The 14,355-nt window shown below is 40.4% G+C and overlaps 1 protein-coding gene across 3 annotated transcripts in view; it reads left to right on the top strand.

The window, feature by feature from the left end:
• GPM6A (glycoprotein M6A) overlaps window positions 1-13,864 on the top strand; it is a 175,741-nt gene extending 161,877 nt beyond the window's left edge. For all 3 annotated transcript variants that reach the window (XM_082237251.1, XM_082237252.1, XM_082237253.1), the window contains 4 exons: window positions 3,951-4,104; window positions 5,886-5,962; window positions 7,322-7,387; window positions 11,645-13,864. In XM_082237251.1, the coding sequence (XP_082093377.1) occupies window positions 3,951-4,104; window positions 5,886-5,962; window positions 7,322-7,387; window positions 11,645-11,797 (450 nt within the window). In that variant the 3' untranslated portion in view covers window positions 11,798-13,864. The remainder of the gene's footprint in view (window positions 1-3,950; window positions 4,105-5,885; window positions 5,963-7,321; window positions 7,388-11,644) is intronic.
• Window positions 13,865-14,355: the final 491 nt, after the last annotated feature.

Raw genomic sequence — 14,355 nt, 5'->3', positions numbered from 1 at the left:
TATAAACACCCTGCAAGCAAATCAGGATGAATCCATACTCAATAAAAAATGGACATAGTCTGAAACAGGATGAATGTTGAACAAACAGTTCATCAGGAAGAGCCCAAAGTCTATTGCTGATCAAGATGAATGGGAGATGCAACATGAATAGCCACTAAGCCATTACTGCTTTGCATGCCTTACCTTATTCTAATATTAAAGGTAAAGGTAAAGGTACCCCTGCCCGAACGGGCCAGTCTTGACAGACTCTGGGGTTTGTGCGCCCATCTCACATCTATAGGCCGGGGGCCAGCGCTGTCCGGAGACACTTCCGGGTCACGTGGCCAGCGTGACAAAGCTGCATCTGGCGAGCCAGCACAGCACACGGAACGCCGTTTACCTTCCCGCTGGTAAGCGGTACCTATTTATCTACTTGCACCCGGGGGTGCTTTCGAACTGCTAGGTTGGCAGGCGCTGGGACCGAGCAGCGGGAGCGCACCCCACCGTGGGGATTCGAACCGCCGCGGGGATTCGAACCGCCGACCTTTCGATCGGCAAGCCCTAGGCGCTGAGGCTTTTACCCACAGCGCCACCCGCGTCCCCCTATTCTAATATTAGGCAGTTTTTAATGGAGCCTTAAAGGGCTGCTGATTTTTCAGTTCATGGTATAGAACAGTAGAGCAGGATACAAGGAGCATAAAGACTTATTGTGTTGTGCCTGGGATGACATGGGAAGGTAGCTTCTCATTATGTGATTAAACCCTATGTTACCACCCGTCTGCTTCCTCATGTTACAGGCATCACATGGTAAAAGCATGTTGTTTTCAGTCCTCTGAATCAAACCATGGAAGCCTACAGGATCACCAAAATGGGAGTGTTTTTAGTCTTTACAAATTGCAGAGTAATATATAATTAACTATGCTTTGGGGATCTTTTCATTGCACCCAGAATTAGTTTAAATGGTTGCAGAAACAAAAACATTTAGTCGGAGAGGAATTGAAGACCAACCTTTTATTTTTAGCCTACAATTTGATATTCTTAAATGACTCTGTGCTTCCAAGTAATTTCTTCAGTTAGAGTGCCTGGGGTTGGCAGAGATGTCTCATCTGCTTAAGTAATATTGGTGAGGCACAGAGCTATAAAACAGAAAGGGGAGGAAATGACAAGGCGTAAAAGGTAATAGGGTTTTGTTTTTTGTTTTTTTTAAAAAAGTGGGTTTGCTTTTATTTGTTAAAAGATCCTACCCACCAATATATTTCTCATGCTGCACAATGCTATGCATACCTACTCAAAAGTAAGCCCCACCGATTTCAGTGAGACTCACTTCCAAGTAATGGAATACTTGTTTTCTTAATCCAAATGATGGTAATCTTGTTCTACATAACAAATTAAGATGAAGAAAGTTGAGGAATTCAGGGTTATTTTAAGCAACTGTTATTTTCCAATCGTGTGGTTGTCAATTAAAACACAGCGGGGTCTACATGGAATGAGAGTGCCCTGAAATGCTTAATATGTAGAATGAAATCCAGCATTACCAGCCTTTCAGAAAACAGAATGAATTCTTCCTGCCTAATATGTGCTCTGTGCATATTGTGATGTTCCTCAGCAACCAGCACAACCCTCAGTGTTAGCTCTACTCACTCTTTGCAAGGGATTTAATAAGAACATAATTCATACAAACCCTTCTGTAATGCCACTAGTAGCAGCCCATATGGAAAAAACAAACCTCCTCAAAAGTTAGCAAAATAGAACAAGACATCACGGCCCTCACATTGCACTACAAACAAACAGGATCTATAAAACTACTTAAACTTATAGAACAAAAAAGGAGAGAACTAGACTCCCTAGAAATCAACAAAACAATGATCAACATTTTATACTCTAAACAATGCTTATATGAGTATGGAAGGGAAAACTCCAGACTATTAGCAAATAGGTGTAGGAAAAAAGCACTCAAAACAAGCTGAGGCGAAGAAGGGCTTTTCCACAGCTAGTGGTGAAACTCAGGAGGATATATTTTCTGAGACATGCTTTCCTTTCATTACATATGTTCATTACATATGTTAAGCAGCATAAGGATGTAACACATCCTGCGGCATCTCAAATATCCCTAGTGCTAGTGCAAAATGAGTTTGCAGTTGGTGTTCCTGACTGGACCATATAACATTAATGCTGCCATTTATTTATTGTTGTAAAACTTGTAGACTTGAAATGAGTGTGTGTATTGTTTGTTTATTGTGATATTTTATACTTCAATAAATATTAGGCACACGTGTGCATGCATACACATACACATTATATTTCATGTTGTGGTAGATCCATTAGAAAACCAACTTCTGCGTGGATCCCACATGTTCAAATTTCAGACAATAAAAATGAAGAAATTATTCATGTCTCAATTGCCATCTCATCTCCTTTTCTGATGTATCCTTTCCTAATTTGTGGAATAACTTTATAATGAATAAACCACTTTCCTTCAGCTGGAACCTGAGGCAGAGAGGGAGTTCAGATGGGAAGCCAACTGTTATTTGAAAATATGTGCTTGCTCTGACCTCAGTCCTCCCCTTCCCCCCTGCCAAGGGTCTTTAAACTGTGAAGCGAGCCATTGGGCAATAGGAATGCCTACAGGGTAGCTGTCCTATGACCTACAGTGGGTGTGGGGAACTTTGGCCCCCCAGATGTTGCTGAACAACAACTCTCATCACCCCTAGCCATTTGCCATGCTTGCTGGGGTTGATGGGAGTCGTACTTTAGCAACATCTGAAGTGCCAAAGGTTCTCCACACCCAATCTAAGGCAATGACTGCTGCCTGGGTCCTTTTGCCCACTGTGGCTGGAGCCACGGTAAGGAGAAGAGGCAGAATGAAGGTTAACAGTGATTGGTGGTGGAGTCAATGGGTGGGATGATGGGAAGAAGGTAAAGGAAGGGAGCAATTGCAAGGGGTAGGAAGGAGGTGGTGGAGGTCCAAGAGAAGAGGAGGAAGCTAAACACAATTTGGCAGGCGAGGGGGCAGGGAGGTGCATGGAGGGAGGGCTGAGCACAAATGATGAACATAGGAAACTTCCTTGTACTGAGTGAGACCATTGGGCCATTTAACCCAGTTTTGTCAACACTGAGTAGCAGTGGCTCTTCCAAGGTAAGCGAGAACCTGTAACCTGTGTTATAGTCCCTCTGTGAATAATGGCTGTGGTGTGCTGTGATTGGGTGCTGAGTTCCACCGTTTCATCTGCTCCATCATGGCAAAATTAGCGCCAGTGCTATTTCTCCTCTTCTCTCATTGAAATTATTGGGAGGGAAATTCTTGGTTGCCATCAATGGAAGGTATTTCTGTGGATTGAAGGAGCACAGGATGTGTTCCTCCACCGGGGTGTCAACTATAGGAGGTGGAAGGGGCTTTGGCCCCCTCAATATTTGTGGGCAGAGAGCCAAGCACCCCCAATATTGAGGGGGCCACCATGTCCTGCCACTGCTGGGAGAGCGCACACGCACTAGGCAGGGGTGAGATGTATCTTGTGACCTTGGGCCCCCTCATTGTGGGAGGCAGGTCAGTGACCCTGCCCTCCACTTTGCTGCCCACATCCTTCCCATTACTCCACCCCATTCCAGCCCCTTTGCCAGTATATCTGTGGTGTTCTGCCAGGATATATGTGTTGGCCATGGCTTATCTGCTGTTCTGCCAGCGTAGGTTATATTGTGGATACATTTGGCTTCAGGTCGTGTTTTTCTCTTATAAAAGCTGATGAGCTTCATTCCACCTGATCCATTTATATTGAAGTAATTTGTGCAGATCCTTTTATTGTGAACCGTATTGGAAAGTTTTTACTTACAAATAAATAAATATGTGAGATTAAAACAAACAAATAAATTATAAAATTTCTTCCTTGTTCTATGACTGGCAGGTTCTTTTGGGAAAGAAAATAGTCTAAAATATTCTTCAGGTTTCTGCCTCACTCTTTTCTTATTTGTTACAGTTTATCATGCTGACATATATCTTCATGCTGGCCTGGCTGGGTGTTACAGCGTTCACCTCTCTGCCTGTTTACATGTACTTCAACATGTGGACTATTTGCAAAAACACCACCCTAGTGGAAGGGGCAAACCTCTGCTTGGACCTCCGTCAATTTGGTAAGTGAATGACTTGTGGATTAGTTTTATCAATTCCCCCCCCCAAACCTCATGAAAATGCTTGCGTCACTTTTAGAAATACTAGATCAAACATCTAGTCAACAAATGTCAATGAATAAAATGAACACATTTTAGTCAGCCTTGCTTGCTTGCAGGTGCAGGAGATAGTATTTGTGGACATGATGATGACAGCTTGTAAATTGTACACATAGTCCCTTTTCAGATTTCATGCTAAGCCAAATTGTAGCACTATGTGCATTAGTAGCAATGAGCCTTGAGCTTGCATGCACCCTATCTTTTCTTACTGTGCAAGGATAAACTTAAAATTTATTGCAGTTTTAAATGAGCTACAGCCTCTTTTTACATCCAAACAAACCATAGTTTAATGAGAGTTTTAAAACTTCTAATATCTTGCCCACGGTCACAGCAGTGCAGCGGCAGGAGGGGAGGAGTACATGAATCCAAGGCTTGTTCTTGCTTGTACACATAACGCTAAGTCATGATTTAGTCTTACAGCCAAACTGGGCCACAATCTTTCTAACTAGTGAGTGCCAGACAATTATGGTCGAGCCCTTTATTAGCTGAGATTATTAGTGCATCATTCATGAAGGACACGAAGCTGGATGGTCCCAGACTGGTAGTGGTGGTTTGGCCACCACTGATGATACCCACTTCTTCATCTTCTCATTCTTATCTTGGTACTGACTTGGTGTCTTCTGGACATAATTCCTGATAATGCTGTTTTTCATTTCCCAAGTCCAAATGGCTTGAGCCATACATATAGCCTATGTTCTTCCTTATGTTCAAGTGCATCCTTTAGAGAAAGTGAGACCACATGGTGAGTTTGATTAGTATGTGGAGAGACATGCATGATGGCTTCCTCCCAACTATTATACTTGCTTCCGGCTAATGAACCATCAAAATCTGAGCCTGGCTGGGCTGACTTTTAGTGGTCAGAGTTAAGCTAAGCTCATATAATGTTTCATAATATTTTAGATATTAATGCATTATTTTATATTGCTGGTTAATTGTTTAGCCATTTTATTAGCATAGGCTGGGGCACCAGCTATGACCCTGTCTGGAGAGAGTTTGCCTTGCTTCAGTTATCTTTGCCAGGGTAATCTCATGTTCAGACTACTGTAATGGGTTGTACATGGCACTGCCTTTGAAAACAGCACCCAAAGATCAAGTAAGTTTTTATTATGTCTGAGTGACTGAGGGAGTGGTGTTATATGAGCACATCATACTGCTGCCTCACCATCTTCACTGGCTCTTAGCCTATTTCCAGGTCCAGTTTGAAGTTCTGGTTTTGACCTGTGTGCTTATATGTTTCATGACAGGGACCATAAGATCTTCTCAAAGCAAGGTGTGCTGGGTGGCTTTGAGAAGCAGAGCCTTTTTAGCAAGAGTAGTCCACCTGTGCAATCTGCTCAAGAAAGAGGCTGGTCTGATACTTAGGTTGCTGTGATTACGATCCCAAGCAAAGGCATCCTTGTTGTGAGCCATTCTGACAACTTCATTACAGAATGCCCTAAAATACCATAAATAAATGTGTTTACAAACCCGTATTGTGTGCCTATGATACATAAAAAATGTATTTAGGCTTGCTGGATCCAAGGGCACCCAATTTAAGGGCACAGAAACAAGCTGACTCTGAATTGTTCTCATAGTTCCATGTTACCAAGTAGTTGATTATCCTTTCATCTTAAAAACAATCTGAGCCCATGTATGAGTGCATTAAATGTGTGTCAACAGCTCACCGAGTCTTTAATCCATTACAGGAATTGTAACAATTGGAGAAGAAAAGAAGATTTGCACAATGTCTGAAAATTTCCTCAGGATGTGTGAATCTACTGAGGTAAGCGAAAGTATGAAAAGTTTGGTCATTGTGGAAAGAAGGAGCTCACACATTTCCACTCCTTTCACACTTTAAGGGAATAATTTCATGCTTTAATCTGGAATGCTCTCTTGTCATGAGCCTAGTTTACTTGCAGTTTATAGCAGTTTAAGGTTCACAGATACCACCATTGCTCCATTCATAGAAGTCCAGTTGATTTCTTCAGAATACCAATATCAAGAAAATAATTTACATTACTTTAACATGTAATGCATGGTGCTGCCTCAGAAAAAAGAAACTGTAGTCTGTATACAGAATTTGGCTGCAGGTGTACTAACTGGCATTGAGTGCTATTAGCATTGGAGGCCAATACTTCATCACCTTCATTGGTGACAGTCTGTTTCCAGGCCCAATTCAAAAAGGGTTTTTTTGACCCTTAAAGCTCTTCAATGATTTGGAATGACCTTGGAGCTTCCTTCCTGTGAAGAAAATGGCAGCTCAAAATGATGAAACAGGCATTTGGAAGAGGTCTATGAGTGGGAATGGCCATTTTTGACCCTGCTTCTGGGTGGATTTTTTTTATTTAAAAAAAACAGTTTAATATGATTACAATGATCAAAGTCCTTGTCCTATTATGTGTGTTCACTGCCCTGGGAATCCTAGAAGATGAAGTGTGGGTTATAAATATCAATAATAAATAAATACCTGAAAGACCACCTCTTCCCATATGTACCTACCTGAGCCCTGAGGTAATCAATGGAGGCTCTTTTCCAAGTTCCCTCACAAGCTGAGATAGGTTGACCAAGCAAGAAAGAGCCATCTCATCAGTGGCCTCTCAGTTAAGAAATGCTCTCCCCAGCAAGGCCTGTCTAGCACCTCCATTAATACATTTCTAGCACCAAGCAAATACCTTTTACCCTCACATCCTTTTTAATGGCTTGATGTGGCTGGTCTTCCTGGAACTTCTACATAGGGTTTCCCTCCTTTATTTATTGTTTTTATGATCTTGTAGCTCTCCTCTCTGTTTTATCCTGATGTTTTAGCACAGTGGTATTTAATTGTATCGTTCTCAACTTTGTGGTTTTATATTGTTTTAAAAGTTGCCCAGCGAACGGCAAGTATGGGGCGACACAGGGAGATAATTAACAGATAAATAAATACTGAGATGGTATTTGCACAGTGGTACTTGCAAAATGTGACCTTACTATTGGTATTATTTGAACATCACCCCTAGAGCAACAGTTATGGAGTGGCACAGAAATAAAATGAATGAATGAATGAATATTGGGCTGCTTAATCCATGCATGGCAGTGCAGCAGAACCTGGGCTTTATTATTAGCATCCTCAATTTGCAACTTGTTTCCCTTGTTCCATTTGCAGCTGAACATGACATTCCATTTGTTTATTGTGGCACTTGCTGGGGCTGGAGCCGCAGTCATCGCTATGGTAAGATATAGAAACCTTTCCCTTGGTGGTAAAAGTCACAATGAATATAAGAGATGCTTGTTCTCTAAATCAAATAATATTAAATGCAATGTGCAAGAGCTTTAAGTCCTATCATCCAAGTATTTTTTGAAAGCAAAGAGCATATCCCACCTCATTTTATCCTCACAACAACATGTGAAGTAGCTTAGGATGAAAGCATAACTGACCCAACTTGATCCAATAAGCTTCATAGCTAAGGAGGGATTTGAACCCAAGTCACTTTGGTCCTAGCGGGACACTCATAGAATCATAGAATCATAGAATCATAGAGTTGGAAGAGACCACAAGGGCCATCGAGTCCAACCCCCTGCCAAGCAGGAAACACCATCAGAGCACTCCTGACATATGGTTGTCAAGCCTCTGCTTAAAGACCTCCAAAGTAGGAGACTCCACCACACTCCTTGGCAGCAAATTCCACTGTCGAACAGCTCTTACTGTCAGGAAGTTCTTCCTAATGTTTAGGTGGAATCTTCTTTCTTGTAGTTTGGATCCATTGCTCCGTGTCCACTTCTCCAGAGCAGCAGAAAACAACTTTTCTCCCTCCTCTATGTGACATCCACTCTGATCTGCTAAATTTCTATGGCTTTTTGGAATTCAGAGATCATCTGTAGTATCTCTTCTTCAGTATGCATATGGACCCTCTTGCATTTTTCTGAACAAACAAGCAAACAAAAATACAAGGGTAACAGATGTACAAAATAAAATATGAAAAATCTGTTCTGATGACTGACAAACAAATTCCAATTTGGTACCTCACACCATTTTAATACTGCCAAAATGTAACCATTAAAAAGAAGAAGTTAGGCATGCTTATAGTTTTGCAGAAGTGCATGGCTATTGTTTGGTACAGGAATAGAAACCAAAAGACTTCTGACTTTTTTCAACCTGGGAAACATCATGGTTATCAGCATTTGTACAGCCCTTGTTGTATTGAAATAACAAGTCTGGAATAAGAAGAAAAACCCAATATAGGAAGGACATGTTCCTAGTGGAACCAGAGGTCCCCAGCTCACTGCTAGCTCTATTAAACTTAATGTGTTATGATGTGGTTGTGGTATCCTATAGGTCAGCCATACCCAACCTGGTTCATTCCAGGCACTTTGACTACAACCCTCATCTATTCCAGGCAGTATATGGGAATGGCTGATGGGAATTGTAGTCCAAAATGTCTGGAGGGCTCCAAATTCGCACATGCTGTGAAACCCTGAGTTTTGAGGGGGGTTTTTTCTGTCTTCCCACTTTTTCCCTTTTCCATTGTGTGTTGTTTGTTTATTTGCTTCAGTGCAGGCCTGTGGATAGGGAGTGTCTTGTTTAGATTTCATGTAAGCCGCTCTGGGAGCCTTTTTGGCTGAAAGGTGGGGATGCAAATGCTCTAATTAATTAATTCATTAATATCAATCTCCAATTGTTCACCTGCCAACTGTACATAGATTATATCTGGATTCAGTTTAATTTCTGAAATCGCTTCTTCTAACAGTGAAATAATGCGGGGTCTGTTGTGAAGCAAAGCGGTGCTGCGTTATGCCCCTGCAACAAATGCACCAGAACTATCTTTCATTTTCCAAAATATAGTGATAAAGCTCTTGCATGTTTTATATAAATCTGAACTTGTCCAGTTCTTTAGTTTCCATAGTGACAAGATTGGTTTTTCAGTGTCCTCTTGTCAAAAATGGCTGTCTTCCTGTTCTCTGGCTGTTGAATGTGTCTCGGTCATTGTTTAGACAGCAAATAGACAGCAGCATGGTTGGTTGGACAGAACTTGGAGCTTTGGAACACACATTAATCTTTCTTGCTCAAGTCTCCATACTTGATTTAGCTACCTCTGCAGACCAGAACAAAGATTAATTAATACTTCAAAGCAGCTCCTTCTTTGAATGTGCAAAGCTGTGCAAATTCTTCTATCCATTTTATGATATATTTAATTCATTTCCTCTTGGCTCTCCCAAAAGCAAGGCTGGTCAATACACCATAAACCCTGAAATATAAGACAACATTTTCACTGTTTAATTTATCAAAGTATGTTCTCTCAACAAGTACTTTGGCACAGAGAAATACTCCAAATCGTTCAGCTGACTGTGAGTACAGAGACTTGCCAATTGCAAGTAATTTCCAAAGGCTGCATTAAAAATGAATATTTTGGTTTGTATCCAATGTTATGCCTATTCAGAGCAGACCCATTTAAATTAATAAACATATGTCTGTGGAGCTATGCAGTGCTTGAACTAAGCAACAGGCCGCAACTCAGAAAAGCAGCTAAGCCATCACAAAAGGCAGCTGCCTTGACCTTATCTAACAAAGGTTGAGGTGGCTACATGATCCTCCAGAAAAAAGCAGAGTCCCTTTCATATAGCCTTTCTTATCACCCCGTATAAAGAAGCAGTGCCAGGGACACTGATAAGACAGGACTGTCACTGTCACACAACTCCTGTCACACTGTGTGGGAGTTTATACCACAAGGATGGAGTACCTTTGGTCGTCCTGATGTTGTTGGGATCTAATTCCCATCAGCCCAGTGACTCCATAACAGGTTTTATCTCAGTCAGGTAGGACAGCATCCTGAACTTTCTTGGAAAGGCTCAAGAGCTGCAGAGCTTGCTGGTTTCCAAAGCTTAGGAGGAGATACTTATTTGGACTTTGACAACAAAGCAATGAAACCCTATGATGTTTTTTGCAGTTTGTTTAACTTTTGGATTTATGCACTGAACTGCCCTGAGATATACGGGTATAGGACCGCATACAAATTTAATGGAAAAAAAATAAAATCCAATGTGCAGATTTCAGCATGGAAACTGAAACCCACCCAATTCAGTTCTAATTTGTGTCCTACATGCCTCCTTTGAGTGACAGAGCCTGCCTTCTGGTACATGGCAGGTTTTTGTGTACAAACACTCTACAGACTTTTAACACTTGTAGTCATGCAAGTAGAGAAAAGAATGCTGTGGGAAGTGACTTAGACTCAAATTCTACTAGCCCAGAAGATTAAATCAGTTTCTCATACAAAAAACAAAACAAAACTCAGGCATCAACAATGTCTAAAAATAAGGAAAAGTGCCTTGTATATATCCAGAAAGCCTTGACATGACACACTTAAGCTTTAGGGCAAGCTGCTCATAAAAGTGTAAAATTCAATTACACAGGAGCCTTTTAGTGACGGTGTTGTCCAGTGAATTGTTAACAGATGGAAGAGAAAACCCCACAAACCTCAAACTACCTGCTTGAAAGAAAAGGAGAGCTCAATCTTCTGCACATGGGCTTCCATCATCCTGAAATTGACAGTCATTTCAGAACTAATTAGTGTAGATATGAGAATAAGTCTACATAGTAGGATAAAGTTGCCTTGATTATGTGCCTGGCTTGTGGAGCATCACCTTCTTTCATGAAACCAAATGTACACTAGATGGATGTCATTCAGCATTATAAGCATCTTTTCAAAATGCCTTGGCATTGTTTTAACTTCTGTCAAGCAGGAGGGTAGACTTTTCAATAAGAGCAGGGATAAGAAATGAGGAGAAATGGCAAGGGATACCATTATGGGAAGCAGAAAGACGATGACTAGGGCTGCGTGAAATAGTTGGAAGTAGCATGCTGAAAATAAATTAGCTTGCCAAAGATTAATGCTGTTCGGCTGCTTTTTGAAATCTGATTGTGCCTACAGCAGCTTCTTCCTCCTCTTCCTTGACTTTATTTGTCCAACTGGCTATAATGACCAGATGAACAGATATTGTCTGTTGTAGCGCTGTGACATCATGAGCAAAATTGTTTGGATAACCACAGCCATTTGAATCAAAGAAAGGTGTGCAAATGAGGGTGAGCATAGTGGAGGCAAAGAAGGACACTGGTAAACAACATGGAAACAGATTGAATGTATTTGCAAGAAGTCACAGAAAACAGAGACTTGTGCAAACAAGCACAAAATAAAGCATGGTCAATGCCTCCAGCTTCTCTTCTGCCTGCAATATCATTTTGCCTGGTGAATACCATTGCCCCAGCCCAGCCTTTCAACTCTCATCAGCCCCAGCCAGCCAGAGAAGTTTTGTAGGTATCAGGAAGGCAACGAGTTGGCAGAGGCTGTTCTAGCCAATTCTTCTCTTTTTAGGTAAGGGCTGGAATGTAGCAGAGTCCAATAGAATCTGGCTTGGTGTGATGAAATGTGAAAAAAATGTGATGAAATTCCATGGTATCTCTCTCTCTCTCTCTCTCTCCCTCTCCCTCTCTCAGGTTCACTACCTTATGGTTCTTTCCGCCAACTGGGCCTATGTGAAAGATGCTTGCAGAATGCAGAAATATGAGGATATTAAGTCAAAGGAAGAGCAAGAGCTCCACGACATTCATTCTACCCGCTCCAAAGAGCGACTCAATGCATACACATAAGAAAAAACCTCGTCTTACTTTCTACCATTGAATGATTTGTTGTTTAACTAAAGGCCATCCATCTATCCATTAAAAAAACAAAACGCGAAATGAAAAGTGCTTCTCACAAAAGATAGCTAGGGTGACATCTACATCACCCCTGTACAATTCTTGGTTGTCTAGCACTTGGTTTTCCTAATTAGTTAATAGCTTGTGTGATCAGTCTCTACTACAAAGCTCCCGAAACAGCCCTTTCCCAAATCCTAAAGTGATTATTTTCTGTTAGATCAAGAATACTAACTACTGTCAAATACGGAGATGTGTTTGATTTTTTTTAAATCACTTTGTATGTGTTATGCATAACACCTTTTTGCATTGTTTCTTATATGTTTTTGAAAAGGAAAAAAAAAAAGCTTTTTATACTTTTTAGTTTGGATTTTGGTAAGTACTTTAACTACAGGTATACTTCAAAGGGACCACGGTACGTCACGTACAATTTCTAGAGGAGGCACACTGCTGACATTCCTTCAGATTTGGAAATCTCGCCAGGTGGACCGGTGGGCATCTTGACAGAGGGGTCCTGAGAACATTTTAAACAATCAAAGGTGCAATTTCTAAATTTGTAAGAGTAGGTAAAAAACAAAACAAAAAGAAGTGCTTCTTATCTTTGTTAACATTGTATGATTCTTCTTCATGTACTTAACAGAGTATTCTTCTCTCTTATCAAAGTTCCATTGGTGGCTATTCATGTTTATATTGTGAGCATGCAGACCGTGGTGCTTGTAATGCATGGCCATTTGTCTTTTTCAAAGCGTATTACCTTCCGCGGTTACCTTCCAAGAGTCGCAGTGTATAGAACCAATGTTACATACAGCTATGCGTAGGTTTCTGCAGAATGATCGCTGTAACCCCACAATGGTTATGCTGAATTGAAGCTGTTCATGTGCCGATGTGAGCAATCGCTGCTTAGCTACATTTATGAAAGTGATATATCTATAATACAGCAACCTCTTAAAGAGTCAGAAGTCTTTTTACCTGCTTTAAAAATTTAAGTGGATTGCACCTGTCTGAACTATACATATACTGTATGTGATATATTTAAAGGAGGCTTCCATAAATGTAATAGCTTGGCTTGTAGCTTTCCTACACACATACTGGTTTACCTGTCTTATGTTAAAGTGAGGTTAATGGCTGCTACTGGACCTATTGTTTGGAAGTGTTAGTAATATATTTGAACCTTTATTTTGAGTAAGAAAATATTAAGAGAAAAGTCAGTAATGTTAATCTGAAAGAAGTACCTGTATTAAAAAGAAAAAAAGAAAAACCATACAAAAAAAGGGGGGACATCAGTATTATTGGACCAAAATTGGTGTTTTTAATTTTCTTTTTTCTTTTGCCTATTTCTAATGCTACAAGAATGCTGTAAAGTGTCTTTTAAAGTGATGTATCCTGACAAGACATTTTTGTCAGCGTTAAAAAAAATCCTAGCTAGTTTTGTGCACTTATTGGACCATTGTGAATTCTCTCTCAGTGTAAGTGCATTTCTAATAAAAGTTCTTGAGTAAAACTCTTCTTTGTACTATTACTAGTCATGCATCATCAGTAATTTTTAACAATTCTTGTAGTAGGTAGAGGGTAATACTATAGTTACTTGTGGCATGTTTATGCATCAAGTAGTATTAGTTAATTTTGATTTTTTTTAATTATAATTTTTTAACATTTTTTTTTTACACTTTACTGTCTTACGGGGTCAACATTTTCTGATATGTGCAGTACCAGTATTTACAGTTCTGCAGAAACTATTATGAACCTCTTTCAATTCTATATTGTAGTGTTTCAGTTTTGTGTCTTAAAACAGTGTGATGATTTTTAAAACAGTGTCTTTTAAACTCCTGTAATGATGTTGATGCTTTTGGCTTTTCTCTGGTATTAGAGTTTGTATTTTCACAAAGAATGCTTTGTAGCAGGCATTACAATTAATCTGTTTTGTACATAAATGTGCCAACAGCTTGATGGTGGCGTTTTTGAAATGTAGAACCAAGTGCTTGCAAAAATGTAATAAATACACTTGTGTACTTTGTGTACTTATTAGTTGTCCGTGCTTCATTTTTCACCTTTTGATATAAAATTTTATGTATTGGAAATTTCAGAGGGGAAATGTTATTAAACGTCCTCTTGATAAGTTACTGTTTTCTTGTTTTTCAGAAGGAACATTTCCCAACCTGATTGTTCTGTCAAGAGTGTATTAAATCTAAAGGCTTTGCTTTAAGGTTTTAATGGAGCTTCGTCAGAGCTCCAGTACTGGTCAGGTTTCCACCATTCACTTTAATATCAGGGACAACTTTGCATGTACATCCTCAGGAGAGATTCCACAGGATTTAGGATTGGATTTAGGATCCTAAAGTATCACCTTTGAGTTGGGATTGTGCTGTTCCTGCATTTTTCCTTCCTACTTATCTCAGGCACTTGTAGTTGGGGCAGAGCATCCTGTTTCACCATTTGAGGCAAAACGGGCAATGCTCCCCTGCCTCTGCCACCACCTCTGCCAGCTGCAGAGAAGCTGGTGAAATTTCGCATGC

Source organism: Podarcis vaucheri (assembly GCF_965113315.1).
Source record: "Podarcis vaucheri genome assembly, chromosome: 9".
In the NCBI taxonomy this organism is placed as follows: domain Eukaryota; kingdom Metazoa; phylum Chordata; class Lepidosauria; order Squamata; family Lacertidae; genus Podarcis; species Podarcis vaucheri.
This window is presented reverse-complemented; position numbering and strand designations above follow the sequence as displayed.